The 15,862-nt window shown below is 38.8% G+C and overlaps 1 protein-coding gene across 5 annotated transcripts in view; it reads right to left on the reverse strand.

Annotated features, from left to right (window-relative positions):
* Positions 1–973: 973 nt before the first annotated feature.
* Positions 974–15,862, reverse strand: part of pnpla6 (patatin-like phospholipase domain containing 6) — a 56,186-nt gene continuing 41,297 nt past the window's right edge. For 4 of the 5 annotated variants that reach the window (XM_041785689.1, XM_041785690.1, XM_041785691.1 and 1 more), the window contains 7 exons: positions 13,725–13,841; positions 9,122–9,270; positions 8,832–8,984; positions 5,124–5,240; positions 4,923–5,010; positions 4,512–4,657; positions 974–2,654 (listed from right to left, as the gene is read on the reverse strand). In XM_041785689.1, the coding sequence (XP_041641623.1) occupies positions 2,586–2,654; positions 4,512–4,657; positions 4,923–5,010; positions 5,124–5,240; positions 8,832–8,984; positions 9,122–9,270; positions 13,725–13,841 (839 nt within the window). In that variant the 3' untranslated portion in view covers positions 974–2,585. Of the gene's footprint in view, positions 2,655–4,511; positions 4,658–4,922; positions 5,011–5,123; positions 5,241–8,831; positions 8,985–9,121; positions 9,271–13,724; positions 13,842–15,476; positions 15,594–15,862 lie in introns of all 5 variants that reach the window. The other variant, XM_041785687.1, reaches the window with a different exon arrangement.

The raw sequence follows: 15,862 nt of genomic DNA on the forward strand, positions 1-15,862 counted from the left end.
TGTTGCAGAAAGCTTTCCGTGTTGCTCTCAGTGCTAACTGTGATGAAGAAATGTGTTGGTCTGGCTAAGGCTGAGCTAACGTTCGGCTAGCAGCCATTGTATACAAGCACAACAAGCAACCCTTTCCTCATTTAACTATAACACACTTACGCTGAAGCGGGTTGGCAGAAGAGAAAAAACACCCATCTGTAACAGAAAGCTTTTAGTCTTGCTGTCTTCACTGGTTTTAATAAAGAAATGTCCAGTTTGGACAAAGTGCTGCTGTGACTTAGTCACAGCTAATCACTCCTCGAGCAGCCAGCATAAACAAGCATTCACACAAGAAGTTACCGTTTCCCCCTCAATATCACTTAGTCATGCCAAAGCAGGTCAGCAGAGGAGTGAAAACATTGTTCCCAATATGAAAAGCTTAAAGGGTTGTTTTTTATTCTTTGTCATACAGAAATTTGGTCTAGTTCTGGTTAAACAGAGGCCAGGCTAAAGCTATATTTGAGTATTTAGAGCAGTGGAGGCAGCCATTAGAGGGCTGTCAGCACAAGTAAACCCTGCCAACAGCACAACTCTGTATGTATGGCTCTATTTAACACAGTGGAGGCAGCAATCACTGCCAGCATTCAGTACAAGCAAACCAACTCTGTATCGTAAGGCTTATAAAATAGCGCCACTCACTCAGACAGTTACTTACTTACTTACTTATTCAGACACAGACATTGGGCATGGGTGAATTGAATGCTTGTGTAAATTACTCAGAGAAACTAAGCTGAATAAGTTGCTGGTGCTGAGGATTGCTTGGCGACATCACAGTGTCCTGGACAAAGAGGCAAATTTGATCTACTGATGAGAAAACCTGATCCGCTCATCCTAAGTGAAGGACATCATTCAGTGACATGCCCACATTTTGAAGCATTTAGTAATGGTTAATATGCATTTAAAGGTAGAAAGAAAACTTAAAGCCACATGAAGTGATGCATATTCTATTTATTTTCCAATATGCGTATTAAATTATCATCTGTTTCTGTAGGTTCCCTTGAAATCTCAAGGAAGTTGGCAATGAATAAACCAAACATCATCTGAGCAGAGAATACTTCAAATATTTCAGTGCAAAACAGCTAAAGCCAAGTTATTTAAATTAGACAATCCCCACTCCCTTACTATAATAAAAGAAAACATTTTAAAAAGCCAGTAGTTAACACACATAAATAAAAGAGAACAGGATTTTCAAAGAGGAAACCCTTTTTTTGTTCAGGTGTAGGTTCCCTTGTTTTGCAGCAAAGCATCAACTTACAAATTTTCACCTCATATACATATATCAATATTAATATGGTTGACATTATTATATTATCTTGTTACATTTTCTACAAGAGGTCTGTATTAATTTCAGTGTTAACAGTTACATGAGGTGAATTTCTGCCCATTTTGAAGTATGTCTGTGTATTATCTCAGACAAAATTATTTTTAACGTTTACCTGTTGGCGAGTTTTTACAATGTGCAGTCTCTCACACCCAAACACACAATACCGTCCACGGGAACCTTGAGTGTTTTATGTGAGTGAAATCACACAGGTTAGCTGTGTAGTGTTGGTCAATGATCGTAATCTCCTTCAGTCTCTGCTCACTGTGAGTAGATCGAACACTGATTGAAAGGCATCGTCTTTATCTCAAACAAAACAACTTTCACACATGCAAATACAGTCACCTCACTCACTGAAATCATGACATTCATCCCCATTTCTCTTCACCCTCTGTCAGCTTTAGTCTGTCTACAGCACACTCTTAACTGTATGTGAATTAAAAATTAATCTAAATAAAATAGCACCTCTCTGGTCCATATTAATTTTTTTTAGCACAACTTTTTCCTAACTTTATTTTCTCAAACCTGCATTTCAAAATCCTCATCATTCAAGGCTTCTCTTTAAATGTTGTGTTTCAAAACACTGGTCCTAAATGCAGCAACTCTTCCTTCTTAATGACTCCCTTTATTTAGCTTCTAAACTGAACTGACAGAGCTTTTACAGCACTGTTGTACATGTTTCTAATTCTTAAGTTAGTTGCCTGATCAAAGCTTTGCACATCTGTACCACACACAACCTCACTTCACACATGGACTCATCTCAACAAGCACACATGACAAATTATGGACCACATTATCAATAAAAACATTGATCAAGGAGTGCAAAAAAGAACCAACATTAGAGACAAACAGAAAGATGCAGTGACATGAACTGGAAGTGGAGTCTGGGCCCTTCAGGTTTTTAGGAACAGACGAATACGAGAGTGGATGTGAAGACTTAAGTGTCCCTGATTGGTTGTGTTTGGAGTACCAGTTTTGGCAGGCAGGAATTCTAGCAATGCTTCACTTTTGTGTGAAAGCAATGAGAGGAAACCCCTTCTCAATAAGAAATCTCTCTTTTTTGAGAACTGGTATAAATTTTCTTGATGGTGGGATTGGCATGTGAACAGATAAAGCCAGCTGCAGAAGTTGCAGGGCTGAGTGTGGAGTCCAGGTCTTCAGTCTAGACAACTATGGACCTCAAATTTGCCCCTTCTTCTTGTTTGAACTCCCTCTCCTCCTCCATGGGCCGCTGTCAGCAGTCAGAGACCTCAGATGTGTCACTGGTGAGTTTTCTGCGTTGTCGCACAGATTTTTCTTCATCCTAAGAGCAGAAGAGAGGGAGATTTTCACCTGTATGGCTGAGAACTGAAGGCTGCTTTAAAACTCTTCTGCTGCTTAAGTGTCCCCCTCAAGTGCAAAAAAGGTCATTTTTACACAAAAGTCATTATTTGAACTAGGGATATGCTTGGCTAGTCATCTTCCTTCTGGAGATGGGATCAGAACTACAGGTCTGTTCAATTAAGTCCTCCCTAGCAGCATAACGAAAACAGTCCTGTGCCAAAATCCTTTAAATAATCTCCCAAAAGTGATAAGGGGCTGTATTCATAAAGCTTCCTCAGCCCAAAGAGTGCCTCCTAGGGGCAAAACTCAAAGAATTTCCCCTAAAAGTTAAGAATAGATTCTGGTAATAATGAAAAATTATTCACAAAGCTTTCAAGCTCCCTGAAAATCTCCTAACCTGCAATTTCCACATAGGAAGCGCTGCACCACAGCGTACAGCCCTGATCAGCAGGCGGGCTGTGTGATTCTGAGTGTGTGCACTAAAACTGTAAATAAGTCAAAAAGCACAGCTTTAGTGCTCCTTTAATTAGGAATAGCCTAATGTCTGAGAACTGATGGAAGTGCGCCACAGTTTTTATGACACATGAACTTTCCAGAGATCAGGAAACAATTTCATCTCAGTATGACTTTTAAATGAATGATGATAAATGATATGTCAATAAGGTAGGTAAATATTACTTTGACATTACTTTGACGTGAGCCTGAGTCTCCCAGTTGCTTTTTTATTCATGTGTGGTAGTTTTAAGCATGGCAAGGATGTGGTTGTTTTCTTATGGTTTCCTTCATTTAGAGAGAAGACGTTATCAGGGTAGTGCTTCAGTGAACATATTAATATTGTTTTTAATTAAATTCACTATCAGTTATTCTGAAGATTTAACATAGATTTTCACAATCTGTGTGGGATGCAGGTGGGATTGGACACCCCCACAGGGCTCTAGTTTATCAGTTCATTTTGTGCAGGAGTGGTTGCATGACTAAAAAATTAGATAATTTCAAAAATATGTAATAAAAAATTCAAACTGTAAATGTCCTAAAAAAGCAACCCAAGGCACACTGTAGGTTTTGAATGAAACAATACTGTCTTTATTTTACATGGAAAAACATTTATAAAAATACCTGCGGCGTTGCAACCTACCCATGTGGGTCCGCTGGCCAAGCTATGGCCATTGTGACTTCAAAGTCATGCAACTCAAAATTTGTGTCTGGATCATCTGGAAATTGCACAGTGTATGCCAGACTTTAGGAGCCTTTTTTGTGAATAATTTTTCATCTTTGCAAGGATCTACTCTAATCATTGAGGGGAAATTCTGGGGAAATGTCTTGATTCTAAGAGTTTTCCAAGAATTTCTTCAGTAGGTGCAACTCTTTGTGCTTAGGAAGCTTTATGAATACATTCCCCGGGCTTTAGGGTGGTTCAATAGGCCCGTTAATCAGAGCAGCAGCGGTGCTAGTGGTGGGTGCCTGCAGCTTACACACATTTTACCAATAATGTGGGCCTACACTAATCAAACATTTTGATACTTAGTTTAACCAACTATTAATTCTGACGTTGACTAGCCATGGTGACAATGTTAAATTGTTTTAATGACTTGCTGCAAACATCCCTACCACTGAGTATCCATCATGTCATCTTTTTTTGTTGCAATCACACTACCAATTTCTTCTCTCTTCATTCAAACTTTGTCAGCATTTTTGCAAATACATATTCTTAACCAGTGTGATACTGGTGCTCTTTCGCTCTCTATTTGAAGTCTGAAAAGTCTGAAAATCTGGGCTCATAGAACTCATTACAGTCATTTTGAGTGAGGACACATTCTGTGTTTCTTTGTGTGCTTACAGTTTGAAAGACTCCATTCTGGCCCCACTCTCCTGGAGAATGATCCTCAGGATCCTCTGCCTCTTCCTCCTCCTCCTCCCCCTCCTCCTCCCTCACCGTGTCCATGCCATCCTCCTCGTACTCTGTCAGACAGTCTGACTCCTCGGCTGAACAGAAAGATTTAGGGGAGATATTACAGAGAGGATTGATCATGACTGAGCCACCGGGTTTAGATAGCTCCAATAAAACATCAGTGACATCTGCGACTGTATTTCAATAAAACAGAGCAGGTGAAAGCTACGACCTTTTATTTATCACACTGATTAAAGCCGACGTGATCTTGAAAGGGATCTGTACATTTAATGGAGGAGAAGGCTGTAACAAGGACCTTTACAAGGATGTGTGCAAGGCTGTGTTAAAGTGATCATTCACCTTCTGCAGCTACGTAGCTTTGGACCGGTTCAATCCTGGATACAATCTCTGCAAGGTCAGTGAAGTCTGCTCCTGGACACGTGCAGGACTATGAGACAAAATGTTATCATACAAACTGAAATAATGGACATCAGTAAAATGATTTATCAACTATGATATAATGATGTCTCTGTGTGTGGGAGAGAGTTTGGCTGTCCTCACATCAGTTCTTTTGCTGTCGTTGTAGTCGGCTGAGCGGTGATCTTTCAGCATGTTCTCGATAATATCGCCACGCGCCCAACCAGTGAACAGCAGTTTACCATGCTGGAAACCCACATCCTGATGTAGTTAAAAAAAAATACATCAAAAAGTTTAAATTAAAACAGATGCATTTTAAAGGCAATCGCAGAATTTGTGAAACTCTGAAAAAAATTGTGCTACTTTTCATTTATTTTGTAACTTAAGAAAAACTAAAATACGAAGTTTCTGGAACTTCTGAATATGTGTGAAATTTATAATCAAAGAAATTTAAAAGATATTATTTGTAGTGATAATTTTGGACCTGTTTTTGTTTTTTACGTGTTTATTCTGCCACTATTACAGCAGAATAATGAGGACTGGACTTGCTAAGAATCTGACTGCAGATCCTCATGTTTTCATGGAGTCCCGTCATCACAAACAGATGCTCCAAAATGAGTGAAACACAGTAAATTTTTCAAAAACATGTATTAAGTCTCTATAGATACAGCAACCCCCACAACTTCTACAAGCTCATAAATGATGAGTGACAAGTTTTAGGAGTCTACAAAATGATTTTAGAATATCTAACTCATGCTGTCTTTAACAGTAAGATTTTGTCAAGACATGGTACATGATTCTGTAATAGATCTTATGTTTGTAATGGTTCTTCATAGCTTTGAACTAAAAGTTGATCCTTTTTGATGTTTTTAGAGGACAATACTGCCATTTCTTCTTTGATCCTTTGATTTGCAATGGCCTCATTACAATGAATGAGATGCTGAAGAAATCACACATCTGACTGAACATGGGCACAACCTTTATGCTCAATGTGGCAGGATTGTTGACTGAAAAACTTCTTTGGAGAATAAAGCAATAGATTTAAAGATCACAAAAGATTTTTTCATTTTGTCCATTGTGGCAACCCCGTGGACCAAGCAGTGTTGCTCATTTCTTTATGGATTCTTTTGCTGAGTTATACCAGTACATTTGTAAAAGGTGTTTCCTTTACAGCAATTTTACTGATCAAGAATCTCTGCTATGGAAACTATAAACACACATTTTTGTAGCAACAGTGTACTACATATCACTTTTTATAACCCCTACTCCAACACAGTGGTTTGAGGGATTTTTTTTAACAATACAGTAATTGTCAATCTTGTTACTGATGGTTCTTTCTTTACTTTTGTAGATTATGAAGAGACATCAGTATTAACTTCAGTCTGTTTCGTAATTGGCTAAAAAGTCCTGATGGGCACTTTAACATTTCCACCTTAACTCACTGAGTGCCAGCCCTTTTATAAAATGGAAAGTGGCTTGTGCCAGCATTTTTGGCCATTTTGAGTCATCTTTCAAGACCCACAGAATATTTTGTACTACGACTAAGAAAACACCGAATAGCTCAAATGAAAGAAGAAACTCTTTTTTCATCATAGAAAAAAACGTTTGTCTGTAGCTTGTTCCGTTCTTGATTTATCTTAAGTTGAACAGAGGCTAGTTTCACCAAAAAATCCACGTTTTTTCTAGAAAGCTGAGAAAAATGCATTTTTGTGAAAGAGAGTCTGTCAAGCAGAACAGTGGTTTGAATGTTATAATTTTGCCTTCAATAACATAAAAGACATCTGAAAATTGTATTACAAATGTTATTTTATTGTAAAATAACAGTGCTTCCAGTCACTGTCATGCCATTCACACTCTGGAACTGGACGGCCTCCACGTGACCTCCCTATACGCTCACGTCCTCTCCTGCTTGTCGCTGTATGCATCCAGCAGGCGAGAGGCTGCCTTATTTCTCCGATGCACGGTATAGACAGATGAATTAAAGCGCAGATCCCTGGATTTGCTGTCGTTAAGTTCAGTGTCGGTTTCAGTGAGTAAGCGATTTCTCAGGCAAAAGTTTAAAGTTTCTTCCAGCGTCTAAGTTAGAACTTTTAGCTTAGATTACCTCCGTAACAATCACTCTGCTCTTTGACCCCAGGGTCTCCACCTCTGATGTTTGATCTACTGTCACTTCCGACTGTAGTTTTCCGACTACATATCCCAGAACCCCCAAAATTACTCACAGGGAGCGTGACAGCGCCCCCTTGTGCCAGCCGCCAAAAAAACAATTTGACGTATGGCACTCAAGCGTCGGTTTATAAATTACGTATATATACATCAATGGCACTCAATGAATTAAGTACAACTACTTTAATCCATTTACACCAACAGCAGCCTAAATTAACAGCCTCTAAAACAGAGGTGTTTTCCTTAAACAACCTCCAAAAACTGGAGGGATTTTCTGGAAAAAAAAAAAAAATGTAGAATTCAAAAATTTTCTAATATCTTTATTTCTTGGCCTTGTTAGCAGTGGGGTAGTGGGGAGAAGAGACTGAAATTCCAGAAGAGGGCAGTTTCAGTCCTGTTTCAGCTAGAAATGGTTCTCCTTTTCTCTCTTTATATTTCTTTGCTTTTATCTTTTGTTGGGTTTATTGGCTGTTTTAATAGTGTTTTTTAAGATATATTTCTGGTGTGTTTTTTTCCCTTAATCATTTTTGATCTCCTGTGTGAAGCACTTTGTATATCCTTGTTGCTCTGTGCTATAAAATCAAACTTGCCTTGCCTAAACCATAAATAACTGCCTTTGCCCTAACACTGGTTAACATTTTTCAAAATCATCAACAAATTGAAATCATACAGTACTTAACAAATTTATTAGACCATCCAGCATCATGATGTGCTTTAATGCGGACTCATTCATCTTCAGTGAGCTCTCCGTGTTTTACCATTTTCAACAGGAATGAGGGATTTCAAACTGAATTCACCCAAAATTGAGCCAGCTCACTGGGCTTCTCTGAGAAGTCAGAAATTAATCAAGCACATCATTCAACCACTAAAACTCATTTTTCTGTTCAGGAATGCAAGTAAATAACTATAATTTGACATATTAATCAAGAAATATTAATGTGCTTTACTGTTTTTTTCAGTTTTTTTGTAAATCAGTAAATTTGAAAATTCATGGATAACAATGATAATTATGTTTTGCCATTAAAAATATCATTATTTCAGTTAAAGAGCTTCTACATATTGGTGTATAAACCATTGCAGAAACATAAAAAATGATTGATTTTTGAAAATGATTTTGGTAATGCAGGTGTGGCATAAACCTTACTTTGGTTAGGGTTAGGGTGGTCTAATAAATTTGTTAAGCACTGTACATCCTCTTCCTCTTCACAACATGTCTCTCATTTACTGAGTCTTGGCTAACAGGTTCTACTTCACATCATAATCTGAGCTGTCGGCAAATTTATTGTTATTCTGGACATCTAAAATACTGTTGCAGTCTGCTTCAATTTTGCTCTCGTCACTCAATTTGTTACTCCTCAGTTTTAAAAATTGTTTCGTCCATCACTTTCCCCTGCAGTGGCTGAAGAGGCTAAAACTATGATTATTTTTTTATCCCATCTGCCTCCTACTTGTGTTTTTATAATATCACACTGCAGTTAATAGGTTGCATATTTTAAAACGAAAAGGTTATCCTAATCACACTGACGCTGCATCAGGTCTTAAAGGTATGCACACAAGAAGGTTACATACTGTCTAAATTAGGTTGGCTGTATTTTGATCTTAAACAGTTTACAACTGACTTGAAATGTTATAAAATGCTGTATATTCCATAAAAAAAGAAAAGTATAAATATTGGTGATAACTCACATAGATCTCATCAAACTTGCCAAAGTCCATGGTCTTGAAGCGGTCAATTGGGGGTCTGATGTACTCGCAATAGGCACTCTTCTTCACTACCTCTAGCTGACGCACACAGGACACATAGGCCAGTCGAGACTGGATCTCCGCCATGTCTGGAACCTGCTCAACAGGAGAGAGAGAGAAGAAAAAAGTAACTCTATCTGCAGATTCCTCCCTGCTACATATTGAATAAAAGTCCCAGATGTGTTTTATGAATGTTTAAATCTGTTGAGTCACACTATTAAGTGGTACAGTACCTTTACTTTCTCTGCCCAGGGATTGATCCGTTTCCATAGCAACCACCAGCCAGACAGGCAGTCGCCATAGTTACAGAGATCCGTCTCATCTTGGCTACCCACATCAATAGCAATGACTGTTCTGGCCCCCATGTTCCTTGCAATGTCCGCTGTTAGACGTGTAACGTGTGGCCCAGCATTCATACACAAAAGCAAAAACAGCACAACAAAATCCAGCAGCAGCAGAGACGGCGAGAAAATAAATCCAGGATTATTAAGCATGCTTAAGGATATATAATCAGCTTCTTTTAACCTTATCTTTTGTAGTCACAATCTTCAAACAAACTTACACCACAAAAAACACATTTTTGTCAGATAGAGTACTTATGGCTTACGGGTGATTAAAAACACTGGAAAGAAGCTCTCTCCAAGTCACTACAGAGGTTTTTAACCTTCTCACTGAGAGTTCAAAAGGCTGCTTGGAAATAGTGAGAACTTTTGTGGTATAAATCTGTTTAAATACAAAAACGGCATAACACTGAACAAGCCCAAAGCTCTGATCCAGTCTAACAGGAACAATGACAAATACAGCTGGAGGAGCCCAAAGGCAGAGATTAAAGATTTTACCTCTCTTCCCCTAGTCGGATCTGCCTTTGGGCTCTTAAGGCACCACATTTCACAGACCTCAAGAGTGAGAATTCTTTGGGAAATATTGGGATATGATTCTCAAACCTATTAGAGAATTGAAGTAGCTCAGTCCAGAGGTTTGTGAAACACAGTGGTGGTTTATCAGCACAGATTCACTCTAGTATAATTACAAACAGACGGACTAGGGAGACTTTTTATCTGCATGCCGGGATTAAAGCCTGTTCAAATCTTAAAACTGTAACCATTACAGTAATATGAACCGTTTCTCTGGTGCACTTCCAAAATGACTTCATTTATCTAGCATACAGTATATAGAACGGTCTGCAGATAAAAAATAGTCTCTTCCCCATTTGGAAACATCCTTAAGGTTTGCCCTGGTGTTATGGAAAAATGGAAAGATTCAAAAATTACACTTTACTGGAATGAACACCACATGATTAGCTGGGCAATAGGGTTGAACTCATAAACAAAATATAAATATGGACATTCCCCTGAAGCAGAAATATGTTCATGATACTTTAGACAATCATTCTGATGTTCAAAGTAAATTAGAGCCTCTTTAGAGTTACATGAGGATGATCTCAACATGTGAAACAAAAACTATTGTGTTTATTTTTTTTTAATAAGCTTAAAGCTCCTGTGAGGAACTTTTGGATAATTTTGGCAACCTATGTGGACAAACAGTGCCTCTCATCTGTTTGACAGTTTTGCCCTGTACTTTTATAAATAGTTTTTCCTTATGATAAATCTCATGCTTGACAGTTAAAAGACTAAAGGTTATAATGCACTGCAAAGACTAGCTGGACAAAATGCAGGCCTCATCTGCAGAATGCTGACTATTTAACCTTAAAAAGCAGATGGATATGCCCGTTTCCTTGTTTCTCACTAGCAAAGCACCTTTCTGAACTGTTTGGGCCCAGTTAGAAAGTGACAGGACCAATCGGGGGGCAGTACTTTCGGCTGCAGTAGAGTCGTGATGTAAGCAAGCAGGAACAAGAGACTGGTGCAGTTATGGTGGAAGACATTAGCGTGGATGCTGCTAAAGCTCCAGTTTAATCACAACTTGACGACATTTCTTTGTTAAAAGAAGAACATAGGACAGCACTGAGTTGTTTTCTTTTCGAAAACGACAAAAGTTGTGTATTGATATGTCTATAGTCGCCATGGGTCGCGTTATGCAGTTCTATACAGAGTTTATTCCTCGGTAGCTACGCACGTGCACCTCGGTAGCGGCGACGACGTCACGTGTTTTGTTGCTCTGATTGGCCCGTAAAGATGTGACAGACAAACGTTCATTCAATCACCCTCCGAGTTTTTTTTCAAAGGCTCTGCCCTTTCCCAAACGCTGCATATGGAAGGTTTTCCAGATGGATGTGTGAAACAAATCCATCTGGCGTGTCAGGTTATTGACTATTGGCATCTGACACCAACCTTGCTGCTGCTTTTGCAGGCTTTAAAAATGACTACATTCTTCAACACTGAAAGACAATTGTAGTGATTTTGACTGTTTTCACATTTATTTGACACATAACTTTACTGAATTATAATCTTAATGCTACTGGTCCCTAACTTTTACAAAAGTCTATTTTTATTTAAAATGTAACAAATTGCACTAAAAGAAAAGTCAATTGATCACTTTTACCTAGAAAGACCACAGGCAGTCATTTTTATTGCACTGATTTTGCTACGCTTAAATTAAAACATGTAACAGCTGGTGCAGCTGCATCTTGGTTGCTTGGCATCATTTATATCTCTCACAGAGTAAGGTTCCTATTGAAATAACTTTTGATGTTCAGTGGTGAAATTAAACAAGGCTGAAGACATTTTAGGCCGTTATTAATCAGGATAAAAGTCCCGCTCTGTGGTGCTGATCAAAGTCTGGTTTCAGAGGTGACCATACTGAGACATCACTTCTATGTAGCTATGCAGACACAGCAGAAAACAGAGTTTTGGCTGCGATCTAAACATTTCAGCATGGTACTGTAAATCAGACTCATTTCATAATTTATGAACCAGAGCACTTTCATTTTAGTAGATAATAGAAGAGTAGGTGGTAAGTGCACTGCAGTATTTACAGTCCCTATAAAAACATTCACTTAACCTTTTATTGATTTCACAAACAAATCACGGTCAAAACAATTTGGCAAAAAAATGACAAAAATCCCCTTTAATGTCAAAGTGAAAACAGTTTTCTACAAAGTAATGCCAATTAAATAAAAATATGCAAGATAAAATAAGTGACTGCATAAATATTCTACCCCCTTTAAAGTGACTGATCTAATTCAACAGAGCTCCAGCCAATTAGTGCCAGTAGTCTCACAATTAGTGAAATGGGGATCACGTTAGTAAACTATGTGTCTCAAGTCTTAATCTTCTTCAGTCTGCTAGAGAACTATCGCTTGGAGAAGATTTATTTTCCAGCAAGACAGTGACATAAAGCATACAGTGAAAGCTACACAGAAATAGTTTAAAGACAACAAGGGGAATTATTCTAGAGTGGCTGAGTCAAAGCTCAGACCTCAATTACTTTGTTGAAATCTGTTTTGACTTTGACTTTAAAGACTTTTTTGTTTTTTGTAAAAAAAAAAAAAAAAAAGAAAAGAAAAGAGAAACAAAATTCATAAAATCAATAAAAGGGTAAAACATCCAAGAGCATAAATACTTTTATAGGCACTGTTTAAGAAAAGTCCTACTCAAATCCACCTGTTGTGTTGTGATGAGGACAACAATTTCATCTCTGTATGACTCAAAATAAATTACCCATAAATGCAGTTATTTCTTAGACATTATTGCTTTATTATACAAGGGAATTAAAACTAAATGTCTCATAGTCAAATCAGATTTAACCAGTTGTTATTTTCTTGTTTTGAGTTGTGTGAGATGAGTATCTACTGAAAAAATACAGTGTGTTTTTATATGAAAGGGTTTCGGCTTGCTGTATGTGATGGCAGATAATGATGAACAATGTCTACCTAAACTTGTTCAAAAGCCCATTTCGGTGTTATTTAATTTTTGTAAAGAAATACTAACACAATTAGTGCATTTTTGTTTGTACTTGGTATTTATCATAAGAGATATTAGAGTTTGTAGTGTAGCAGCCAAGATGACCTCTCACAGTCTTTCTAGTATGATTAAAATTGTGGTCCTTCTGGTTCTAAACTGAAAGTCTTGTTTGCTCTTGCAGGTCATAAAGCTGCATCAGCAGCAATTTCGGTTTCATAACCAGCTTAAAACTACTCACAGGAGCTTTAAAATAATTCATATGGTAAATAAAATTATAACATGATATGATCGTATTACAATCTGCTAAAAGCAAATATAGCTTTGTATTATTGCCCAGCCTTAGAAAATAGTGTTCATTACAACATGAGGGGAAATGCAGTTGTCTTAGAACAGGCTGGTGCACAGTAATAAAGCAAAATCAAAACACTTCTTTACAAAAAAGGAAATTTATGTTACTATCCACAAATAAAATATTATTGTGTGCCCAACCCCCAACTCAGATTGTTCAACTTTCTGACACCAGAGTGTTTACAGACAAAGATTGCCCCTCGTCTAATGTAGTATTTGTGTTCATGTGAAACATTTTCATGTTATTTTTCAATTCATGTCTTGCTTTATTCAGGTGCTGACATTTCCCCATTTGAATAATACACGATAATTCAGGGTGTGAGAACATTTTGTTTTGTTTGTTTTTGAAATTATAGTTGAGACTCAGTCTTAGATGATGTCTGAGCTGATTCAACATTCAGATGGGAAAAACTCAGCACAGTCCTCCTTTTACACCTGACTCTCCTCCCGATCATTCAATTAACACATACTTACCAAAAATTCAAATACATGTTTAGAACTTCTCATGATAATAATCCCTATCCCTCACTGCGGCTCCCTCCACTTAGGGGGGCAGCAGTTTGGTGGAGATTGGGGATAATACGTTGTTGGGGGTATTGGGTGGGGGGATACCACCTCTACTTGCCTGGCAGGTTGTTGATGTAGCCACCATCCATTAGCAAGTTGCCATCTTTGGGGTCGCAGAGAGGCGGCAGATACCCTGAGAGGGTCATGCTCGCTCGCACATAGCGCCACAGAGAGCCTGACACACCAGGGAGGAAGGGAGGGAGGAAGAGGAGGAAGGGCGGGGATAACATCTCAATAATGTTTGCTAAACGTTTCAGGTTAGTGTAGACACAGACCGCAGTCCATCACCAGAGAGAGCTTGGATAGAGGAAAGAAGCCAAACCCTGAAAAGGCTGGGACTGCGGTTCTGCCCACCTTTAGTCTCTGTTGTAGACCACTGCAAACCTCATTACCTTGCACAGAGACCCTGCGTGACTTGTGCTTAAGGTAAAAAAGTAAATGGCAACCATCACAGAGCACCAAGGCTTTATGGATCTCCAAACAGTGTCTACAACACAGCACATTCACTTGGTCTTTTAATTCCAAAGTTCTTATACAATCCACAACTATTGTATATTTAAATTAAAATATTTTTTTGATGAGAAGAAGTGAAATATTATTTGAAAGATCGTATTCAACTGTCTTTATTTCAAAAGCAAATGTTGTGACAACGTTGGGAGATCCTTCACCGTGAACATGGCAGGGAAGCACCCGGCCTGCTCAGTCTTGCAGTCCAGCTCAGAGCCAGCAGGGGGCAGGAGCAGGCGAGGTGCTGCATGGGTTGGAAGGATAAGGAGCACCACAGAGAAAAGCGAGGGGTGCAACTGTGCGTGAGTGTATGTGAATAAGAGATATGATTGTTTTCTGATGAAATACTGCTTTAACGGGATACATACCACCTAAAGATGCTCTTTACATTTCAGTTTCAGATTTTAAAGGGGCTAAAATGTGCAACAGCAGGATCCAGAACACATACTCCCTAAATAAGTCAAAAGAAGTATAAAAAAAGAATGCAACACATGCGGCCGATATATTTTCATGAGTAATATATTGATTGGCTTAGGTTGTTTTGCATGCACATAGAAGCAAGCAAAGCCAGGGGAGAAGGCAGGAGCTGTGTGGGAGAGACTGAACATGTTCTTGTAGGTGGAGGTGACTGAAATGAGAAAGGAGCAATTTACAAGAAGCTCCATATGGGATAAACAAGCCACTGTTCAGACCAAAGAACAAACACATCCAGGCCTGATGCAACGCACAACGATCCACGACAAGAAGAAAAGACAAATGTGATGAAGACATGGTGCAGCCCTTCCCTGAGGCATGAGCGTCACACTCAACACTATCAGCTATACGCAACACACACAGGACTGACTGCTCTTTATGTGCTAAAAGTTTGAATGATCTACAAGCTAGGCTACCTGCAAGTAATTTTTTAGATAAAGATAAGGAATAGTGAAAGGTTGTAGCTTATAGAGGGCACCAGAGGAAGCCAGACCATCATGCGTCCCTGTATGACCCCTATCTGTACAGACATGCATCTCATCTGACTTAAAAGTGACGTTCAATTGTCATATTTGATGGTATGTGTCAAAAAAGGTCATAAAAAGAGAATGATGAGTACAGCTGGAAATATTCAGCATAAGATGAGGATCAATTCTAAGACATACATCAGTTTAAATCTTTCCTTCCAAACCATGGGCTCCCAATGTCCACCTGGTCAGTGGGGGGTTAGTTACAAGGGAGGGGAACAAAGAAGGAGGAGGGGTAACTGAGTGGTCAACTCAGGGATGAGGGAACAAGGTTTTGGTGAGCGGCCGTTTAAAAATCTGACCTGGGACATTGTTAACATAGCAACCATCCACAAGCAAGTGGCCATCCTTGGGGTCGCACAGGGGAGGTAAATAGGGGGTGTAGGAGGCGCTGGCTCTAACATAGCGCCAGACACAACCTGTCAGGAGATGGAGATGGAGGAACACATCAAATATGGGTCGGACTCCACGTAACAGATGGAATTAAGGGGGGGGGGGGATGCTGAAAAAGAAAGGCTTAGAGAGAAAAATGCAAAGAAGGAACATAAAGAGGAAGAGTGCTACAAGCCTCTGAGACGGAGACAGAGAAGAGGGGTAAAACACCGTGAAACAATATCTAGAAAGCCTACGGTTTATAAGCGAATGCAATACTTTTTCATGTGTGGCCAATTTTGAATAAAATCAGATC

This window comes from Cheilinus undulatus, linkage group 4 (genome assembly GCF_018320785.1).
Source record: "Cheilinus undulatus linkage group 4, ASM1832078v1, whole genome shotgun sequence".
Lineage (NCBI taxonomy): Eukaryota > Metazoa > Chordata > Actinopteri > Labriformes > Labridae > Cheilinus > Cheilinus undulatus.